The sequence below is a fragment of the Neophocaena asiaeorientalis genome, unplaced genomic scaffold, assembly GCF_003031525.2.
Source record: "Neophocaena asiaeorientalis asiaeorientalis breed wild unplaced genomic scaffold, Neophocaena_asiaeorientalis_V1.1 scaffold134, whole genome shotgun sequence".
In the NCBI taxonomy this organism is placed as follows: domain Eukaryota; kingdom Metazoa; phylum Chordata; class Mammalia; order Artiodactyla; family Phocoenidae; genus Neophocaena; species Neophocaena asiaeorientalis.
Window position 1 is genome coordinate 4,715,188 of NW_020185339.1, and position 23,490 is coordinate 4,738,677.

The 23,490-nt window shown below is 34.0% G+C and overlaps 1 protein-coding gene across 5 annotated transcripts in view; it reads left to right on the top strand.

Moving 5' to 3' along the window:
- PPP1R12A (protein phosphatase 1 regulatory subunit 12A) overlaps positions 1-23,490 on the top strand; it is a 148,959-nt gene that overhangs the window by 43,530 nt on the left and 81,939 nt on the right. For all 5 annotated transcript variants that reach the window (XM_024737127.1, XM_024737130.1, XM_024737128.1 and 2 more), the window contains exon 2: positions 15,022-15,152. In XM_024737127.1, coding sequence (XP_024592895.1) covers positions 15,022-15,152 — 131 coding nt within the window. The remainder of the gene's footprint in view (positions 1-15,021; positions 15,153-23,490) is intronic.

The window sequence follows — 23,490 nt, forward strand, 5'->3', positions numbered from 1 at the left end:
GTACTGCAAAAAAAAAAAAAAAAAAAAAAATTTGGTGATAAAAATAGATGTCAGTGGGAAAAGAGACTTGTTGACAAGTTCTGCAGTAAAGAAATCTGTTTAATCCAGTATTTCCTAAATTTAATTATTTTTAAGAACCTTTTATTAAAGACCGTTTATTAACCTTTTCATTTTAGTAATTTCATGGAAACAGTTTGGGAAATACTACAGTAAATTTTTGTGATGAATTGCATTCAGAAGGGCTGCATGCTGACAGTTGTTTCAGGAGGCAAATTGAAAATTTACGTATTTTTATTTCTGCCTTATTACTTTCTCTTTTGACTAGTTATTTACATTTGAAGGAATGTCAAACCTCCATAATCTGTAAATGTAAAATACTGGCATTTTTTTATAACAGTCTTGGGAAAATGATCAAACGAATGAATTATGCAGTAGAAGATTATACATATCCTTTTCCCTCAATGCAAAGGAATGTATAAAAGCTGACTTTAATTCTTGCTATTCATATGCCCTCCATCCTCAAAAATAAATATTGAAAGAGTAATAATTTTTATTGTTTATTAGGATAGCTCTGGTTAGTTAGAAGGTTATTTTCTTTTATATCAAATACGTTTTTACTCATCAAGCATGAGTACTGGTACATTACCAGGTGATTGTTATTTATTCTGAAGTTATAATTTCAGATTGTTTGGCATATTCAAGAAATGGAGCGTGGTCCATTGTGATTAGAGCTTTGAATTTGTGGAATTAGAGTGATAGGTCTAAATTTAGATAATAACTTGAAGGACTAACTTACCACATTTAAGAGAAGTGGAAATACAGGAGAAAAGACAGATGAGAGATTAAGTAGAGAAGGGAACAGGATATTTGGATACACACAAACGGAAGCAATGAAAACTGATACAAATGCCTTCTACATTCATCAATAATCCAGCAATGTAGCTGTTATTTATCACCACATAACAAATTACCCCTAAACTTAAAATGTCAAACATTTATTACCAAATTTTCTATGGTTAAGGAATTTGGATGTAGTTTATCTAGGTACTTCGATTGACTTCAAGCTATTGGCTGGGACTTCATGTCATCTGAAGGCTTAACTTGCGGGGGGGATGGGGGGGAAGTATCCACTTCAAAGCTCATTATTGACGGGTCTTACTTCCTTGCCACATGGGCCTCTTAGAGATAAGACTGCTTCTTGACACTGCAATTGAGTTTTCCCAAGTTGTGAGCAATTTGGGAGAGGGCAAGAGAGGGTTCATGCCAAGATGGAATCTATGATCTTTTAATAGCCTAGTCTTAAAAGTGATGTACCATTACTTCTACCTCATTCCATTTATTAGAAGCAAGTTACTCAGTCTGGTCCACACTCAAGGGGAGGAGTTTACACAAGGATGTAAACTTGATGAGGATGAGGCAGGAATCATTGCTATTTTAGAGGCTACTTACACAAGCATCAAATTAAAATAATTTTTGCGGTATTTTACATTCCTCAACTTGTATTAGTAAATACTTAATTCATTCGTTCCTATTTACTATGCCTTGCTCCCTAGGAACTGTTTATTTCTCCTTTTCTTACTGTTCAGCAGAGTACTTGAAAATCATTTATATCTTCACCTTTTTTTTTTCTCTCTTCTCTCCATTTGAATGTTTGGTGCTCCTCTTATTTTGTGACTTGGAAGTATTAACTCCTGCTCCCTTAAGTCTTCCATTAATGGTTCCAGAAATGCAGGCTAGCTTGGTAGGCTAAAATGGAAAATAATATTTGGTTAAAATAACCAAATAAGATTTTTTTTTCAATTTTTTCCATCAGGACCGAGACTCATATATTCTTAACTTCATCCTTGATATTTTTTGCCAAAGCATGTCTGAATATAGCAGAACAGCTACCAGGTTCTCAACATTTGTTAGACATATCTTTGCTCTTTCGTTTCTGAAAAGGATGTAGAAATATAACTCCAAGGCTTAGATTGCCTTTTCCCTAATTTTTTCCACCCATTCATGTCATGGTATATCAAAAAATTTGCCTTTCCCTTCCCAAACCTCTCCCTTTCCCCTGAATTTGATATTTTTAATATATAGAAATATATATATTTCGATTTTTAACATATAGTTTTAATTCTTGAGGTTTTAGAAAAGGTATACTGAAATAATCCCTGTATACTGGAATGAGGAGAATTTTAGAGAGGTTTTATTGTTTGTAATTTTATCTATATATATGTTTATTTCTGATTAGACTGAATATATTGCAGGAAGTGTTTGGCTCTTTTTTTAACTTTAAGAAATGTGCTATATGCTGAAAAAAAAAGTAATAATAGTTGCTTAGTGGATGTTGATTATCCATTAACTAACCATTATTCATTTAGGAAACATTATTTTAGAATATCTGTGCAAATTATTTGATATACTTTCGTTTAAAAGGACATATTACATATACTATTTTAATTAAAATGTGTAAAATTGAGTTTTGCTTTAATTTGCCAAAAGAAAAAAACCTGAATACTGAAGTAATGGTTAAATTTTAGATAAATTTTCTTTATAACTACAGAGTATTTCCTTAAATATTCCTTTAAGATTAAGAAAACAGGCTATGCATAATATCAATACATTGCAATAGGATTTTTAATGAACCATGTTCCAGTTTTAGAAGGATCATACTACTCATTAGGAAAGATTAGGAAATCAGCACTCATTCGTTTTTGCTCTTCTCTCTCCTAATCTTGTTTTGTTAACTGTATTAATATTTCTACCTTGTTAGAATTTATAATATTTACATTATTTTTGATTCACTTGTTACGAGTTTTGACCACTGTGTCTTGATTTCTGAATTTATTTTAATTGGCTGAATTTTTTGTTAAATAGGGTTTATCTTCTTACCTTTTGATCTCGTGTTTTCTTCATTTGTCTTGTTAAGTAGCACCAAAATATGGGGCATTTCCTTTAGTTTGTCAAGTTGCATTTTCTTCCATACTGCTTTCTCTACCTGAATTTTTCTCTTACTTACATACCTATGTATATTAAAAATTTTTTATTTTATTTTTTCTTCCCCTTTATTTTGTCTACCCTTTATTAAATTCTCATAGCTCTCCAGGTTTGACATAGGCTTTTCTGATCATATTTTACATATGCTGTTTGTGCCTTGTTTATTTCTCTAGCTTCAGTTACTGGGGATATCAGTGGTTCTCAATCTAGTGTGTTTTTACGGTTTAAATGGCGAGCCTTTTTAAAGTGGAAATTCCTTAACGCCATTCTCAGATATTCTGATTTCTCCTCTCTTTCTCCTAAATCTAGGTTAAGTTCTCTAGTAAAGTCCATAGTATTTATCATGCCTCTTGTTATTGTTTGTTTAGTTATCTTTCTTGCTTGCTGGACTGTGTAAGCTTTATGAGTATAGAAATCTGGTTTATATCCTTCCCCAGTGTATTCCTAGCAGCTGGCATGGTATCTTGCTGTAGTGGGCACTTAATAAATATTTATTGAATTAGTGAAGAGTGTGCTATTTATTGGCCACTTATTTTGCTGAGCACTGAAGAAATTCATCAAGAAACAGATAGCTAAAAACTATGTGATTTTCTTTTTTGTTTTGGAAAACCATAAGAATTTTATGTCCTTTAAGGTTTTTGGAAAATAACTCAATGACTTTGACTTCTATTAATTAACATTTTGGCATATAGAGGCATACCTCGGAGGTATTGCAGGTTCGGTTCCAGGCCACCGCAGTAAAGTGAATATCCAAATACAGCAAGTCACATGAATTCTTGGGTTTCCTAGTACCTATAATAGTTATATTTACACTATATTGTAGTCTGTTAAGTGTGAAATAGCATTATGTCTTTAAAAGAGTGTACATACCTTAATTTGAAAATACGTTATTGCTAAAAATGCAATCATCTGAGCATTCAGCAAGTCATAATCTTTTTGCAATATTAACATCAAAGATAACTGATCACAGACCATCATAACAAATATAATAATAGTTTAAAAGTTTGGAATATTCGGAGAACTACCAAAATGTGACACAGAGACACAGAGTAAGGAAATGCTGTTGGTAAAAATTGCACTGATAGACTTGCTTGACCTAGAGTTGCCACAGACTTTCAGATTGAAAAAAAAAAATGCAGTATCTGCAATGTAAGAAAATTCAGTATCTGTGAAGCACAATAAAATGAGGTATACATGTATTCTTCCAGAGTCTTGAAAAGGAATATCAATGAAGAGAATTGAATCGTATTATACATACTCCTTTTTAACCTGTTGTTGTTGTTGTTGTATTTAATTGAATTGCATAAAACAGTATGTAAAAGCTTTTATTACTTCCCCTGAAATTAAATTATTTTCTTATTGGTATATATTCATTGATTAAACACCTCTAGGTCAGTGTGTGATCATGTCTGATAAAGGAATTCAACAAGGAAAACAGCTACCTGTAGCTGGCTTTCTATCTCCAGAGCTCAGACAGTAATGAAACCTGGCAAAGGATTTATTATGTATGAAAAGATTTCTTTAACTCATCTCTACTCACGTACCCACTTTTCTTTTATTAATGCTATTTTGCTTTTATTTTTTAGGAGGTGAACTATTTTTTTTTTTATTGGAGTAAAATTGCTTTACAACGTTATGTTAGTTTCTGCTGTACAATGAAGTGAATCAGCTATATGTATAACCTATACCCCCTCCCTCTTGGACCTCCCTCCCCCACCTCCAATCCCACCCATCTAGGTCGTTGCAGAGCACTGAGCTGAGCTCCTTGTGCTGTTTTACACATGGTAGCGTATTTACGTCAAACCTAATCTCCCAGTTCGTCCCACCCTCCCCTTCCCGCCCTGTGTCCACATGTCTTTTCTCTATGTCTACGTCTCTATTCCTGCCCTACAGATAGGTTCATCTGTACCATTTTTCTAGATTCCACATATATGCGTTAATATATGGTATTCGTTTCTCTCTTTCTGGCTTACTTCACTCTGTATGACTGTCTCTAGGTCCATCACATCTCTATAAATGACCCAATTTTGTTTATTTTTATGGCTGAGTAATATTCCATTGTATATATGTACCACATCTTCTTTATCCATTCATCTGTCATTGAGCATTTAGGTTGTTTCCATGTCCTGGCTATTGAAATAGTGCTGCAGTGAACATTGGGATACATGTGTCCTTTTGAATTACGGTTTTCTTGGGGTATATGCCCAGTAGTGGGATTGCTGGGTGATATGGTAGTTCTATTTTTAGTTTTTTAAGGAACCTCCATACTGTTCTCCATAGTGGCTGTATCAATTTACATTCCCACCAACAGTGCAAAAGGGTTCCCTTTTCTCCACACCCTCTCCAGCATTTATTGTTTCTGGATTTTTTGATAATGGCCATTCTGACAGGCGTGAGGTGATACCTCATTGTAGTTTTGATTTGCATTTCTCTAATAATTAGTGATTTGGGGGCTTCCCTGGTGGTGCTGTGGTTAAGAATCCACCTGCCAGTGAAGGGGACATGGGTTCGAGCCCTGGTCCGGGAAGATCCCGCATGCCGTGGAGCAACTGAGCCCGTGCGCCACAGTTACTGAGCCTGTGCTCTAGAGCCCACAAGCCACAACTACTGAGCCCGCATGCCACAACTACTGGAGCCCGTGCTCTGCAACAAGAGAAGCCACTGCAATGAGAAGCCCGCACACCGCACTCACTGCAACTAGAGAAAGCCTGTGCACAGCAACAAAGACCCAACGCAACCAAAAATAATCAATTAATTAATTAATTAATTTAAAAAATAATCAGTGATGTTGAGCATCTTTTCGTGTGTCTCTTGGCCATGTGTATGTCTTCTTTGGTGAAATGTCTATTTAGGCCTTCTCCCCATTTTTGGATTGGGTTGTTTGCTTTTTTGATATTGAGCTCTATGAGCTGTTTGTATATTTTGGAGATTAATCCTTTGTCCCTTGCTTCATTTGCAAATATTTTTTCCCATTCTGAGGGTTGTCTTTTTGTCTTGTTTATGGTTTCCTTTGCTGTGCAAAAGCTTTTAAGTTTCATTAGGTCCCATTTGGTTTTTTTTTTTTTTATTTTCATCACTATAGGAGGTGGGTCAAAAAAGAGCTTGCTATGATTTATGTCAGAGTGTTTTTCCTATGTTTTCCTCTAAGAGTTTTATAGTGTCTGGTCTTACATTTAGGCCTTTAATCCATTTGGAGTTTATTTTTGTGTATGGTGTTAAGTAGTGTTCTAATTTCATTCTTTTACATGTCGCTGTCCAGTTTTCCCAGCACTGATGCTATGTTGCTTTTAAATTGCTTAGTATTTTTCTTTATCTGCTTATCTTATTTTCCTAAGTAGATTATAAGCATCCTGAGAACAGTACTACATGATCAATTGTTTTAGTCCATTAAGAAAAATTTGCTGAGTAGCACTGTTAGGTATTGTGGGATATATAAGACAATTTCTATTCTTAAGAGATTATAATCCAGTAGTGAGAAAAGACTGGAACACATGAAACAGTAATAAAGGCAGCATATCTTATACAGTACTTAGTACAGTTTTATGTACACATACACTAGGTCATAAACACCTCCTCATTAAGGAGAGGTTTGCATTTTATTTTGATTCATTTTACATGTATTTATTATGCACTTGCTATATGACAAGCAGCGTGCATAAAGGAAACAAAAAGAAGATACTCTCTACTGCTGGTCCTTGTATCCACCAAAGTGGCTGGCTCATTGCTTTATATATAGTAGGTAGTCCATAAAAGTTATTTGTCAAAGAATGATCCTGAAGTTTAACATTTTTATATCCATAAGGATTCTAAACTCTAGAAGTAATATTCTTCCCTTACTGAGTCCTCAAATAAAAGTCTTTGGCCTCTAAAGATCTAGGTTTGACTTACTACTTTATAGATCTTTATCAATAAAGGAAATAACAGCTGTGTAATAAGAGTAGATAAAGGGTGTGTTTTAATCTTGGAATAATTATGGTTTCCAGTTTTTGGCATTCTCATTCAAATACTTAGTACTTGTTAGATGAAGTATGAATGTTTACGCAATGTGTCGATTATAGTTGGCCATCCTCTACATCCAAGGATTCAACTAACCAAGAGTTGAAAATAGTCCACAAAAAAATTCCAGAAAGTTCCAAAAAGCAAAAGTTGAAATTGCCGCAAGCTTTCAACTCTTTACATAACATTTACATTGTATTTACAACCATTTACATTGTATTAGGTATTTTAAGTAATCTAGAGATGATTTAAAGTATACAGGAGGATGTACGTAGGTTATAATCAAATACTACCCCATTTTATATAAGGGACTCGAGCATCCGCAGATTTTGGTATCTGCAGGGAGTACTAGAACCAGTCTCCCACAGATACCAATGACTTTTCCCCTAGAAATTTTTTCTCAGAAGAGTTTTTTCAGATTTTTGTTATAGTCTTTTTGCCTTGTCCAGTTCATTCAATCCACAAAGATAAATTGGATCTTCTCCTTGTCAGGCATTGTGTCTCCTATGGATACTATATATATTATGTAAGTCTGAATTTTTCTTAATCCCAATAGAGAATTTCCCATGGTTTAGCCATTGTGTATAATCTGTGTTTTGAATTTTATTCTTCCAATCATTTTTATCATTTGAACATATGATTTATTGTAAGGCCAGGTCTTTATTTTTATGTCTAGAGATCCTACCTGCTTATAAGAAATAAGATAAGAAAGGCAAAAAAAAAAATCATTGAACTAAAATGCAGTGCTGAACTTACTTGTTTTCATTATTAAATATAATAGATGATCTCCTAAGATTGTACATGCTCATTTATTTGCCAGTCTCAATGCAAGACCAAGGTATTTATCGATTTTTTTTTTTCGATATTTTTTATTGTTTAGTATGGGAATGCTGCTCGGAGTTCTTCATTATTTTTCTTGTATAAACTACACCTGTGATTCTTCCTTTGATATGTCCAAGTTTTCTTTAAAATAGAACAAAAACTTGTTTGGACATCTCCAGTTTACTTCCTCTTTACACACTCACTGACATCTGTGTCACCCTGAATGCTTAGGGCATGGACTATTTTCTGGTATATCTACAAATTTCTGTTCCTATCAGTTGAGTAGAACTGAGTTTTCCTTGCTAAGAGTCATAAAGAGTTGTTTCAAGGAAGTAGAAGTTGTTTTAGGGAACTTCTGTATTCAGATTAATTTGTCTTTTACCTTTCAATAACTAACTGTGTTAGTAATGATTAGGTGCAAATTGTAAGCATTTCATCTAATTGACTATAATTATATTTTCACCTAAGTTGGTATAATTACATTTATACAACTAAATCTTTTCCTTTGTTTTACTCTCTTGTGTTGTATGTAATTTGTATGAATGAGCTTATTTAAAACTTCTATATGTAAAAGTTTGTTGGAAGGAGGTTTGATCCCTAAAATTTTCTTAATGCATCTTTAAAAATTTAATCATCCTCTTAGAAATCATTAGTAGATAGAACTTTTACCAAAAGTGGTACTGCAAAGAATATTTGACAAGTTTCCACCATTTAACTTTGTTTTGTAATTTTAAAGGGATGAAATAGTAAGTTTTAGATGAGAATTGAAAAAGAAAAAAATTTTAATGGGGATGATTGTACATTTGGATTATGTATTGATATAAACATAATAGTACCTACTATTCGACAGATACTACTCTAAGTGATTTATATATTAATTCATATACCTCTCATAGTAAACTTTTGAAGTAGGTACTATTGTTGTCCTCATTTTCCAGAGGAAATTGTGGCACACAGGATGTTATATAATAGACCCAACAACAACCAGCCTACTGGCAGAACTAGATTAATCCCAGACAATCTGGCTCTAGAGTCTGTTCATGAAAAGGAATATAACAGTGTTAGAATTTATTTCAAATGCTGTTTATTTTGTAATTGTGATTTTACTCAATTGAATTGAATGGTTGCTAAACACATTTGTTTTTATCTCTTCTAGGAATGAAATTTAATGATTTTTCAACTCCACGTGCCTCAACCAGAATCTGTCTTTAAGGCATGGACTCTGTCTTCTTAGAGCCAACTTTGTGTAGCCCCTTTATAATTCAATTCTTTGTTAATTAGGCTTTTGAACTTTTTCCTAAACATGAGTGGGGAACAAAGGTTGTCCTTGCGCTAACTTGCTGAGAAAAATAACTAGGCCCCCTTTTCAATAAAAACAGATGTTTTATGTACTTGAACTAGTTTATTGAGATAGTTTATAGTTCAAGTTGACAAAGCTGCCTGTACCTGGGATTAAATGACAAAAGTGTCTTCACACAATCATCTGTTATTGGTAATGGCTCGGAATATGTATTTAAGAAAAACTTAAGATAAATCATGTCAGATAAGATTTTAGAAGTATATTTGAGTCACTCTGTTTCTTTCCATATATGGCTTAATAGACTGACCATATTTAGTCAGATATTTCAAGTTAGCAAGTCATGTGTCTCTTAATGTGCTGCATGTGTTAGCTTTCGATTCTCTTAGCAACAATATTTTCATGGGCATATCTGCCAGTTTATTGTGTATGCTTTGTAATATTCAGGAGAACACTGAACAATTTACAACACAAACTTGAGATTCCTTTATAATATATGTTTTACAATGATGTTTTTGGCATTTAATTTATATTTAAACATTTCAAAAACTTATTACATTTAAACAAAATAAAGGCACAAGCACATTTAACATTAACTGCTTTAGGTATTAACTGCTTTTAGGTATTTGATGTTTCTTAAGTTATACTGACTTAAAAACAAACATTTAAAATCAAAATCGGCAACATTTCATTTACTGGGGAATAGCTATTCCTATATGTTAATTTTTTCAAAGAGCCAGGGCAGTCATCTTCTTAAAATGGAGAAACTTTAAAAATTAACCATTTGTCCTGAGGATCTTTTATCTTCACTGTCAAAGAATTACTCATAAGATGGCAAATAAGACTCTGTTCTGGATCCTGCCCTACCTTTATCCTCCCCATATGTGATTTTGCATCTTCATACACCAGGAAGTGTTTGTTACTTGTTCATATGTTAAGTTTAGGTGTAGAGCCTCTCCAGGAAGTATTACCTGACTACAACCATTCTTCTTTAGTTCCTCTCTTCTTGACTTCCATGGTAAGAAGTGTACAGCCATATAACTGTATTTATCATATTCATTTTGATATTTTTATTTACTTGTGTATTTGTCTTCCATACTAGATGATGAGCTTCTTGAGAACTCTCTATAACTGACTGAATAAAATACCACAAATGTCTTTGTCCTCCAAGTAGAATATACTGATTATAATTTAATTTTAACCTTTCTCTTACTACTTTCATGGAAATCACTTCTCTACATTCTTTCCCTGAGTGATTTTAGGTCCCATTATTTTAATTATTACCTTAATGCAGGTAATTCCCAAATAGATATTTTTATCCCACATTCATTTTTAAGCTGTAGATCTGCGTATTCAGGTGGCTACTGGATATGCATCGTTAGATAAGTATACAGACAACTATAATCAATTCAGCATATCCAAAACTAAAGTTATCTTTCTTCCTCCAACCTGTTCTTCGAACGTGTGCTATTTGTTTTCATGAATGACCTCTCCCTGTCCCTCGCCCTTCATATCCAATCTTTAATTAAGCCTTGTACATTTTCTCCCAGATTTCTCTTAATATCCGTTCTGAGTAACTGGTGTTGCTCAGTTCAGGCTCTTCTCTCTTCATACCACTTCCAGTAATCTTTCTGAAATACTGATCTGATCATGTCAACCCTCTGCTTTTAAACTCTGAATAGGTTTTTCAAACATCATCTACCTGAAATTCTACAGTGTTTTCTCCTACTTACTCCTACTGCTGAATTGAGCCACTATTACTGATGGGAGTGTAGCAGGTTTTCTTGATGAGTAGGATTAGAAAGTAGGTTGAAAACCACCTCTAATGTCAAATCCTGTCATCTTTGCATTATGTTCAGATTTTTTTACCTGCAATACATTCAGACCTCTTACCACCTAGCCTTATTCTCTTTTATAACTTGCAGATACTATCTACCACTGGATGACTTTCTGTTCATTTATTCCATACATTGTTTAAGTCATAGTGCATCTGCTTAGTGAAGTTCCTTCTAGTTGAATTGCGAATTGAACAACAACTGTGTAATCTTCAAAAAATGTATTCTCCTTTATGGACTGTCTTAATCACAAGATCTCTTTATGTTCCCAGTGATATTTTAGTACTTTCTACCCACTGCTCTTATACCCTTACGTTGTTGTTTATGGACTAGCCTCCTATACTATGTGATCTTTTCCCTTCATTGTATTTCTAGGGCCTTAGCATATATAATTTTTAGCATATATAATATGAGGAATAGCCAGAGAAATTAGGGATACTTAGCCTATAAAAGAATATGTGAGAATTTGGGCAGTGGGGAGAACTCAAAATATTTAAAGATTATCAGTTAAAAGAGAGATTCCATTTGATACATGGAGCCTCGGGAGGCAGGGGATAGAAATTAAAGGAAGACATGTTTTAGCATGTGCAATTTAGAGAAAGATAAAGTGCTTTATACTGGAGATAATATACCGTAGGCTTTTAATACATGGTAGCCTATTTTTTCTTTTTTTTTAAATGAGGTATAATTTGCATACAATGAAGTACACAGCATATAATTCAGTGAATTTTTACATATATGTATGCCTATGTAAAAAATCAGAAAGGTAGGGAACATTTCCAGTCTTCCAAAAAGCTCCCTCGTGCCCCTCCTGTTATTTCCCCACAAATTTACCAGGATTCTGAGCTTTATAACCAGGGATTAGTTTTGCCTGGAAATTTACAGTTTGTATCCTTTGTGTCTACTTTTTTCGCTCATGTATTATGTCTGCAGGGATTATCCATGTTGTTGAAGGTAGCATTAGTTTGTTCTTTTTGTTTGTTGTTCTTTTTTCATTGATGTATAGGATTCTATTACATGAGTAGACTCTCCCCATATATACATACATCCCACCCCATTTATTTATCAATTCTATATAACTTCAGTAGATACTGTCAAATGGTTTTCTGAAGGGGTTATATGAATTTTATACTTTTATCAGCAATTAGTTTTTTCTCCATATCCATACAGTAGATTTAATATTTTTCATTTAAGAATCAAGGCTTAGATTTTTTTTTTTTTTTTTTTTTTAAACATCTTTATTGGGGTATAATTGCTTTACAATGGTGTGTTAGTTTCTGCTTTATAACAAAGTGAATCAGCTATACATAGATTTTCTTTTTATGTAAACACTGCCTATTCATTGTACACATTTTGAAAATAAAGAAAAATTTAAAGAATAAAAATTATTCATAGTCACACAACCAATGATAATGACTATTAACTTATATATTCTTCTAGTCTTTTGTGTAGATTTTAAAGTAAAATTAGAATCATATTAGGCAAACTGTTTTGTATCCTTTTTAAAAAACTTAATATATTGTGAGCATTTCCCATATATATTATAATTTCTTGTTTTAATGTTTTTCTCCATTTTTTAAAAACAATAATCATATTTGTATTAGAAAACATTTATCAGGTAGAGTTTTATATTTTTATATCAATGATAAAATCAGAATACTGTTTTGGAGCCTGTAGGAATTAAAAGAGGTTGAGAGAGAGGAGAATACAATTTAATATCTTTTCTCAAGGAAAATTAATGCTTAAACTTATAAAGAGATCTAATATTATTTCAAGCCACTGTGAGTCATTAGCTATCTCAAATAACATTTTATAAACTACTTCATAATACAGTAGAATTTTGATGTTTCTTGTTATTAGATAGCTGTGGTTCTCAAATCTCTCCTACCCTTTAACCACTGCTCCTTGAAAAACACAGTTCTTTTCCCAAGCAGTATATACTTAAACTTTGTATGAATGTTGTTTATATATACTCATTTACCATTTGCTATGTGTAAAGTACTGTTTGGGCACTTTGGGATCTTGCCTTCAGATTGCCTGTAACTTGTTCCAAAGGGAAGAATCATGGATATATAAGAATGTTAAATATGTTAGGGAATTTTAGAGATATGTAACCCACCAGCTTCTCTCCTCCACTTGAAAGACAGAGCCCCAAAAGTTTAAATTACTTGTTCACAGCTATAAAATCTGTGGCAGAGCCAGAACTAGAGCCTACAGCCAAACACTTGTCAGTGTTTTTCCACTTTAGGTGTAAAGTACTTTGTCCTTAGTGCTTTTCTTGACACCAACTTTGTCATTTTTTCCCCCCTAGGAAAAAGCTACTAAAACTGTTTTCTTTTGCTTCTGTGATAGATATAGGAAAATTGGTTTTATTTATACAGCAAGCACTTATTAAGTGCCTAGAGTATATGATATCCTGTTTCAGAGACTGCAAAATAGGTGAGAAATAGTTGCTGAAATAGGAACATCTGTGGATATGGTGTTAAGTGTGGGAGGAGCTTATTTTTTGGAATCTGAACATCTGTGATAGAATCTCAGCTCTATCATTTCCCATCTCTGTGGCTTATTCAGGCTACTTGATCTCTTTGAATCTTAGCTTTCTTGTTCATTTATTCATTTATTGAGCCCCTACCACATGCAAAGAATGGTAAAAGGTGCTGGGGATACAGCAAAATTCCCATTCTCATGAGGGATTTTGTGAGGATAATATATACAAATCAGTAAAATAGATAAAGCACCAATCATACTACTTGGCACAAAGTAAGCATTGAAAAAAGTTCCCTTCTTATTTACTATAGGCTGCAGTCCTCAAAATTTTTCATCTTAGGACCCCTTTATACTATTAAAAATTATGAAGGACTTCAAAGAGCTTTGTTTCTGTGGGTTGTATATATTAATATTTACAGTACTAGAGGATAAAACAGAGAACTCTATATATTTATTAATTCATTTTTAAATGAATTAAAGCAATACTTTACCCATGTTATATAAATGGCATTTTTTAATTAAAATAACTAATTCATTTACTCCTGAAATCTTGAATTTTATCATTGGCAACAAATACTGTTAGTTTTTTTTGACAGACTTTGTTCATTTTCAAGAAAATTTCTGCCAACATCCAAGTTAGACTAACTATAGTTTGCCATTTAAGTAAAAATATATTCCATAATGGCCTATATGGGAAAAGAATTTTTAAAAAAGAGTAGATATATGTATAACAGATTCACTTTGCTGTACACCTGAAACTAACACAGCATTGTAAATCAACTATACCCCAATAAAAATTTTTTTAAAAAATGATGTTCCATGGAAAAAGTGGCTAGATCGGCTTGCAAATTAATTGCACAAGTGTTTTTCCTCAGGGCAGTCATTATATTTGGAAGAAATGCTTTATGCATGCTTCCTTATTCCACGGAGTACTTAAAAGATGTATATTCAAGAGTCAAAATTTAATAAAATTCATAGTTTTTACTGCATTGTCAAGGACATTCATAAGTAAAAATAGCTTGGGAAAGAAAAAAAACCTGTGAGTGCAGAGTGGTGAATACAAGGACAGTAAAGTGCTGTGGGGTGGTTTTTTTGGGTTTTTTTGCCACTGCCTTGATTTATTCTTAGACAGAAACATATTTACCACTAGTGCTTTTGCATCCTCAAGTGCACATGTCAGCACAGTGAAAAGGGGAAATACCATCTTAGTATTATTTTGAAAATAGTTTTGACCTTGTCACCTCCCTGAAGGGATCCCACTCCCTGAACAGACCACAGGTTGGGGACCACTGCTATAGAGGATATGATTGGTACTTAATTATAATGTTTTGATTGTTTCCATGTTGACATGTACTTGTTTTCCTCGTGGGGTTGGCATAAAAAGTCTAGTCACATACAGTATTGTTATATGGGTATCTAAGCAAGGACTATTAAAATTTAGGTAGTACCATTGGCCTACTTCATAGCAGTACAATCAAGATGGCAAGAGACTACCTTATAGAAAATATGTTATAAAAGCTTCAAAATAGGAATTTTATTCTGTTGATGTGTTGTTGGGAGTATTCAAAATTTTTCTAATCCTGCTTTCTGTTTTGTTTTTAGGCTTGCATTGATGACAATGTTGATATGGTGAAGTTTCTGGTAGAAAATGGAGCAAATATTAATCAACCTGATAATGAAGGCTGGATACCACTACATGCAGCTGCTTCTTGTGGATATCTTGATATTGCAGAGTAAGCTAATTCTGTGTTTGTTTTTATCCAAATACTATTTAGAGACTTGAGATTTTATAGAAATTGTTGTTATAGATAAATGAGTGAACTCTTATATTACCTTAATTCATAAAAATAATTCTTCCCAGGAAAGAGAATAAGTAGATCATGGGAATCCAAATATTGTCTCTTGGTGTGAGATCATCTTCTTGTCTCCCTACCATCTTTGACTTTTGGTACTTTAAATTGATATCAGTAATTGTACACATTCTCCAGCCCCATCTCCTTTTCTTTTGAGTACATGTATTGTCAAATGATTCAAGGTTAATATTTAGCAATCTAGTATATCCCTATGTAATCATGAATTGTTAGGGGAAATTAACAACAATTCTGAATTAGGTTACTTTGCTAAAGAAAGAATATGATACATAATTCTCCAATTATTCAGTATATTTATGCTTAGTTTTTATTAAGATTGTTTTCTAAAAACATGAAAATTTAGTGAAAAATAGTCATTGTATTCTTAACTACCTTTAATAGGGGAGTACTTTCTGAGAAAATTTGATTCTTGAAACATTTAACAAGGAAGTATACATGTCCTGACAAAATAATTTTTTCATCACATTATTTTTTCTTGTTGCTGTGTATCCAGCACCATAAACATTTTTAATGTCTATCTGCTCGCATCAAAGCTTATCAGCTAATAAATATTGAATAAATATGGTAGTCCTACTCAGTGAATCTCTCTTAGTAAGTCTTCATAGTTTTATTTCTTTGTACATTTCATGCACACATACACTGCCTGCCCCCCCCACCGAGTCCCCATGTATGTTGGAGATACAGTATACCAATTTAAAGGAGAGGCAGTGTTTGGTGAAATGAAAAGTGCTCTGGGAATCAGAAAATCTGAGATATTTGACTCTAACACTGACTGTGCTACACCTTTTGATAATTTGTTTCCTCTTTCTGGGCTTTGATTTCTTTATGTGTAAAATGAAGGATTCTTTTTACCATTGTAAATCAACAGTGGTTATTCATAATTTTAATTGTGGTTCTCTTTATTCCTTTCTGTTCTTTTCATGCTCAACAAAGGGCTTGGATTTCATCTTCATAGAAAAAAATAGCTAAGGTGCATTTATCTTCAGCTGTCCTTAAATATTTGGTACTTAGGTTCTTAAGTCAACTAATGTGGATTATGAAGGCTTCCTCAACCACTCTCAAGGGGTATGACCTTGGGCAAGATGCTTAACTTTTATAATCGTCAGCTTTCTCCTCTGTAGAATGGGAATAATATTTTCTAGGTTTGTTGTGAGGGTTAACTGAGATAACCCACCAAATATAGTTCCTGGCACATAGGAAATACTCAGTATGTATTAACTTTTGACCATTATCTTTTTGGGAAAATGAAAACCCAGCTTTCTTCAGATGTGTAATCCTGTGTTTCCTTTTTAATTCATGCTTCTGAGTTTGAAAAGACAGTAATAATTGTCCTGAATAATTTCCTCTTGTAGACTTGATTAACAACCCGTTGTGTCAGTTGGGATGATTTTAGATGCAAGTAACAGTATCAAACTTAAACTGACGTAAAGAGAAAGGGTACTTGTTGTACAGGATAATACACAGTTTAGAGGAAGGGCATTCAGGTTTATTTATTAAGCTGCTCAGTGCTGTCATCAGGGCTTGGAGTCTTCAGGTGTTTTCTTCTCCTGCCTTTCCCAAATATAGACTTTATTCTTAGCCTTGTCCCCTCCTGGTTACAAGATGATTGCCACAACTCCTGAATTGTGTTTTTACATATGCACATCCAAGAGCAAAATAAAAAGTGGTTGGGGAGTGGAAAGTATCTTCTCCATATTCTGTGACTGTCAAGGAAGGAAACCTTCCTTAGAGAGCCCTCTGACTATAGCAGATTTCCCCTTAAGGAACTTATGTTGGCCTGGGCTTGGTAATTTGCCCATGTCTTTGCTGGGAGAAGCAAGTATCTGGCATATTCAGTTTTTTTAATGCCAGGAAATAAGTGTGAGGAGGGTTGGGCAGTCTGCTGCAGGTGTTAATAGTTTCAGTAGAGTAATACAACTTTTCTTCTTTTTGGAAGGTGGGATACGGAATATGTGTTTCATAGGACTTATACAAACAAAAATGACCTATTTTGACCAAGGTTGACTATAGTTTTGCTGATCTAACTACCTTTATATAGGCATTTATGGCATTAATGGCTGTGGTATAACTGAAGTATAATTGACCCTTGAACAACACAGGTTTGAACTGCGTGGTTCCACTTATACATGGATTTTTTTGAACAGTAAATACTTCAGTACTACGTGATCTGCAGTTGGTTGAATCCACTGTTGTGGAACCAGGAATACTGAGGAACCACAGGTACAGGGGGTCTGCTTATGTGGAGGGCCAACTATAAGTTATTCACAGATTTTTAACTGCAGGGAAAGTCAGCACCCCTGACCCTCATGTTGCTCAAGGGTCAACTATATTTAAATTTATAGTTTTTTTGAACAAAATTAAAATTAAAAGAATGATGACTTTTCCTTTTTTGCTCTTTCTGCCCTCTGAGATTCTTTTTTTTAAATAATGATAATATTTTTATAAAAGACCGTTCAACTCTCGTATATACTGGGCTATTTGTTAGGTGATGATTGCCTAAAACCCTTCTAAATGCATGATTATTTTCACCAGCATTATCTCTTTCAGTAATTAATTTCACTAATGAGTGAGAGAAGTTAATGAAATCCAAAATCCTAGTTTTCTTGGGTCTAGAAAACATATAGCATGGTGGCTTAAGAGGTAGGGTGAAAGATACCTACCAAATCAGAGCATTTATAGGGTAAAGGAAGGCCCTATTAATAATGACGTAGAGACAACAGTTGTAAACCATGGGGTCACTCTGCTAAGTGATGTATTTGGAGTTAAATTTGTTTGCAAATCCTGGTTCTGCCATTCTCTACCTTTGTAGAGAATGTAGATTAATATTATTTATAAAATGGGAATGATCTGGCTTCTTCCTAGCTCTTGTTTCTCATATTGCTTTCTACATTTTTTACTGTCAATATAGACTACATTCAGTTCCCCAGCATTCCCTGCTGGTTCATATCATTGTGTCTTTGCTCATAGTGATTCATTTGCCTCATTTCTTTACTTGACCAGCTACTACCAGACTTTAGCAGTTTGTGTTAGAATCACTTCTTCCAGAAACCCTTCTAATGTTCCTGGCTGATTCATCATCATCTCTAACATATCAGTTGTTTACATGCTTCTTTACCAACTACATTTTGCACAGAATAGTACTAATTGAACCCTATTGAACTGAGAGGTAAAACAAAACAGTGAAGCACAGATAGTTCACTATGAGGATTTGTGGATGATTAGGTAGGATACAGCGAGTTCCAAATTTTTGACCTCTATTGGAGACAGTAGAACAAAGAATGTGAGGTTGCAGTTTAGTTTCTAGACAATTAACAATTTCACATCTGGTCTCTAGCCTAGCAAAAGCCAAGTGAATAGATGAATGATAGTTCTTCATATTCTGGCTCAATTTTCTCACATTTTCACCAAAATAATTACTTTCAACATCTCCCTGCTATGAATAAGGTAGAAGTCTTAGGGAAAACCAAAAATAGAGATTGTTTAATAATGCCCCTTCACCAGAGTGGATTAGAGGAAGAATAAATGAAGTGAGTTTGGGGAGCATAGTGTTAATGGTCAGTATATGCATTGTTTTACTATTTACTGATGGATCAGATATTGAAATGTATGCATTAACATTATTCTCTTCCTTTGGGGTGCTGAACTGACAGTGTTACACTCTGAATCATGTCCCCACAAAATTCATATGTTGAAGGCCTAAGCGCCAGAACCTTGGAATGTGACTGTATAGATGGAGATGATTAAATTAAAATGAGGCCCTTAGGGTGGGCCCTAATCCAATCTTACTGTATCTTTATAAGAGGAAATTTGGACACAAAAAGTGGCACCAGGGTCTTGCACACAGAGAGAAAAGACAACGTAAGGACACTGTTAGAAGGTGGCCATCTGTAAGCCAAGGAGAGAAGCCTCAGAAGAAACCAAACCTGACAACACCCTGATCTTGGTCTTCCAGCCTCTAGAACTATGAGAAAATAAATTTCTATTGTTTAAGCCACTTTGTCTATGGTATTTTGTTATGGTAATACTAGCAAACTAATATAGGCAGTATAAAATTCTCACTGTCACATCAAGGTATTCTTCCCTAAAAGTTGTAGTTGAATGTCATTGGGCTATGGACTAGAAGTAAAATTGGACATACTAGGAACTATGACTTCTGGACATACTAGAATGATTATGGAGCCCAAGAAATTATGTTTTCAATTTATTGTTCCAGTCTATAACGATCGGTTAATTATAACTCTAGCCATTAAGTATAACTGAATTATATATTTAAATTATGTGCAAAACATTGAAAACCAAGTCCTCTGACTTGGCTTTCAATAACCAAGAAATAATAACAAAATAAAGAAATAATAGATAAAAGAATAATGAGATGAAGAAATAATTAGATGAAGACATAGGAGTTTTACGATGGCAGCATTTAAACTTTGTCTTTCTTTTTTATTAGCTGAAATATTTTTGTAAAGGAAACTGCCTCATATCTACTATTTGGTTACCCCTTGTACAAGTTTTATAGGGAAACAGGATATATTCTTTATTCTTTCCCTGCATATACTGATTTTTAAAATAATGAGTTGGTTTACTAGTTACCTTCAAAAAGGACTAATAGATTTTTTTGAGATCTAAATAACTTGAGCACATGCATTTAAACGTACTTGATGTATTTCAATCCATTGCAGTTATTGCCCTTATTGATTAGCAAATTGTACCATCTTTGGTCTACAAGAGTCTCTTCATGTTGGCTTCTGAGACCTTGGGACATGACCAAATAAAGTGATCTTTAAAAGCTTCCTTGCTCTTTAGTAGTATAAAAATGTTCCAGACTCATCTTTTATATTTCCTGCCCTGGGTCTGGAATTGCCATTTCTCTAAGGAAACCTGTTCCTTGTAATGGGTGCTAGAAGTGCTCATTGCTGCTGCATTGATCATTCTTTCAAATTCAAATTCAGCATCAGGGTGTCTTTCTTTAACCTCTTCTATCTTGTATCAATATTTCCTTTCTCCCCTACTTTGTTGCCAAGAACTGTAGAATTAAAATAACACATAATACTAATTTGCTTCATCATATATTACATATACATTAGATTGCTTATAACAGTACCACAATAATAATGATTACTGAAAGCAGTTTGAAGTTTGGGGTTTTGTTTTCGTTTTTTTGGCAGGGGTGAGGGGGGTAACATTTCTTTTTGTCCTTATGGTATCCCACTTGGAATATACCATCAAATTACTGTGTGTGCTGAAGTCACTTGGAATAATTCTTTTCTGTGTGGTTATGCCACTAACTAGATATACCATTAAGTTCATTGTTTAAGTTTGTTTTTTGTTTAGTTTAATTTTGTTTTATAATTTACATAAAATACCAGGTTCTAACGGCAGTCCCTACTCTACCACCTTATTTCCTATGGGTAACATTTTAAAATTTTATATTTTATCCCAGTTTGTGTTTTAATATAAGTATTATTCCCTCTTTGCAGATAAATGAAAGACTATCATACACTATTTCTCCAGTTTTCTTTTTTCACTTAACAGTCTATCCTGGAGACCACTATATAGTGGGTTATAGAGCTATTTCTCATTGTTCTCTTCAGGTGTAGTATTTAGTCCTCTATTGTGCAGTGTCATTATAGTTTATTCAGCTTGTCCTTCTTGATGGACCAGTGAATGTTATTTATTTGAATGACTGTAACTTTAGCCTTGGCATTGTCTTTATTTTTCATAAAAACAAAAATTCCTATGACTTATAAAAAAAATTTTGTATTTGAATAATAAAACTTAAATGATTTGTTTTATTAACACTTTGGTTATTGATGTGGTTATAATCTCTTTTGTCTCTTTTAAATTTTGTCACTACATTTCTCTTTTAGCCTTCTGCCACAGATGTTTAAGGAATGCTTTTATCTTGAGTAGCTTTAGTGTTTGTATTAAACTTTTTCAATAGCAGAGAAAATTAGCCCTATGTTAGGCTAGCATTGTGTAGTTTTATAATATATAGAATGGAATGTTGATTAATTAGTACATTTAACATATTTTTCTTCACGTTTGGAGTAGTTTTGAAGACATTGCTGAAGATTTCATATCATTATAATATACTGGTAGTGACATTCAGTGACATCTTCATGGTCTTATTTACAGCATGGAAAAAGTTTCATTAGCTTTGTTATTTGATCATTAAAGAATCAGCTATTTAAGGATATAATTTTAAAAAATATTTGTGGTGGCTTATTTATGGCATGGCTTTTCTTTTTCACTATAACCTTTATTTCATAAACATACAACAGAATCCTCAAGATTTCTCTTGGCTTATCCTTTAGAATATATCCAGTATCTAACTGTTTCGTCACCTCTTTCATTTCTCCCTGATCCTGGATACTGTTCTTCACTGAAATTATTGCAGTTGGAATCATTCTAACCATAACCATCCTCTTCCCCCCATCTGTTTTCTGCACAGCAGCCAGAATGATCCTTTTTAAAGTATTGCAAGTGGAATAACATCACATTTTAATTCAAAGCCCTTCACCCTCCAGTGGGTTTATAATGCATTTAGAAACCAGAGTTCTGGTGGCCTACAGGCTGTGGTTTGACCCTCTGTTACCTCTCTGATGTCATTTTCTCCACGTTCTCCAGGCTCTCTTTGTTAGCCAAACTGGTCCCCTTGCTGAGCCTTTAAACAAACTAAGCATCTTGCTTCATAGTCTGCACCTGCTGATTCCTCTGCCTGGAATTCAATAATGGTGTTATTTTTGGTAAAAGAATCAGAAATTCCTACCAATTTAAGAACTATATAAATTGCACCACCATGCCTATGAGAAATGTTACAATATTCCTAATATCAAGCTCAGAAATGAGACAACTCTATTTTAATCTTAACTCTGCTAGTTAATTGCTATTAACTTTAGACAAATTACCAGCTTCTCTGAACCTCTGTTTCCTCATCTTTAAAATAGGAATGTTAACGCTTATCCCTATTCTATAAGATTATTGTGAAGATTAGATGAGATAGTGTTTATAAGACACTTGGCACAATCTATGGCATATATTTAGTTATCAGTAAAGTTAGCTGAATTAGTTGTTGTTATTCATAATTCTATCTTTGGTCACCACTTTTAGTGAAAAATAGCTAAGCTCTTGGTTCTCCTGGATTATTTAATAAAGAAAACTATCATCTGATCATTTGGTCTTAGAGCAGACCTAGCTAGATGAGAGGAGCAGGAGAGAGTGAAGTAGTCATTTGTCCTATTTACTTTGATATGTGGGTATTTGAGCACCAAGAAGAGTTGGCAAATCCATGCATTTCAGTTATTTACATATTTCTTGTCAAGAATGATACATAGTTAGTGTAAAGCAGACTATGTATTTTGGTTTTTTTGTTTTGGTTTGTTTTTTTTTTTTGCAGTACGCGGGCCTCTCACTGTTGTGGCCTCTCCCGTTGCGGAGCACAGGCTCCAGACGCGCAGGCTTAGCGGCCATGGCTCACGGGCCCAGCCGCTCTGCGGCATGTGGGATCTTCCCAGACCGGGGCACAAACCCGTGTCCCCTGCATCGGCAGGTGGACTCTCAACCACTGCGCCACCAGGGAAGCCCCCTGGAGTCATCGTTTTTTGAGGAGAGGAGTGTTAGTGGTATATGGAGAGAGTAACTGATAAGACAGGATGAGGGAACTGAGACTACAGCACAGAGGAATTTGTATGCCTTGCTAACTGACCTTTAGTGATGATGCGTTTTTAGGAACATGATGATCCTTCTCTGTATTTTAATAAGACAATTCTTGACTGATTAGGGAGTTTGAACAGATTAGGGATTAAGGAGTTAGAGACAGGGCAGTGGCAGTGAGCTTGGAAGTGGGGCAGATCTGAAAGAAATTTGGAAAATAAAATTAATAAGGCTTGGTGTGATTCACTGGATCTAGATAGTAAGGTGGGAGGAAAAATCAAAGGTAGTTATAATGCTGATAATAGCTAGCATTTATTGAGTGCTTACTGTGTGCCAGTCACTGCTCTAAGTCCTTTAATATACATAATTTTGGTCATCCTAACAATTACATGAAAATATATTGCTGCCACCACCCCACAGGCCCAGAAGCACAATTCCAAACCCTCAAAACTCTGAAAAATGACAAAATAAATTGTAAGTTTGGTGTAGGCTCATTTGGCAACTCACCATGACTTGAACTGATACAAGGCTATTGTAGTCTTTGTTT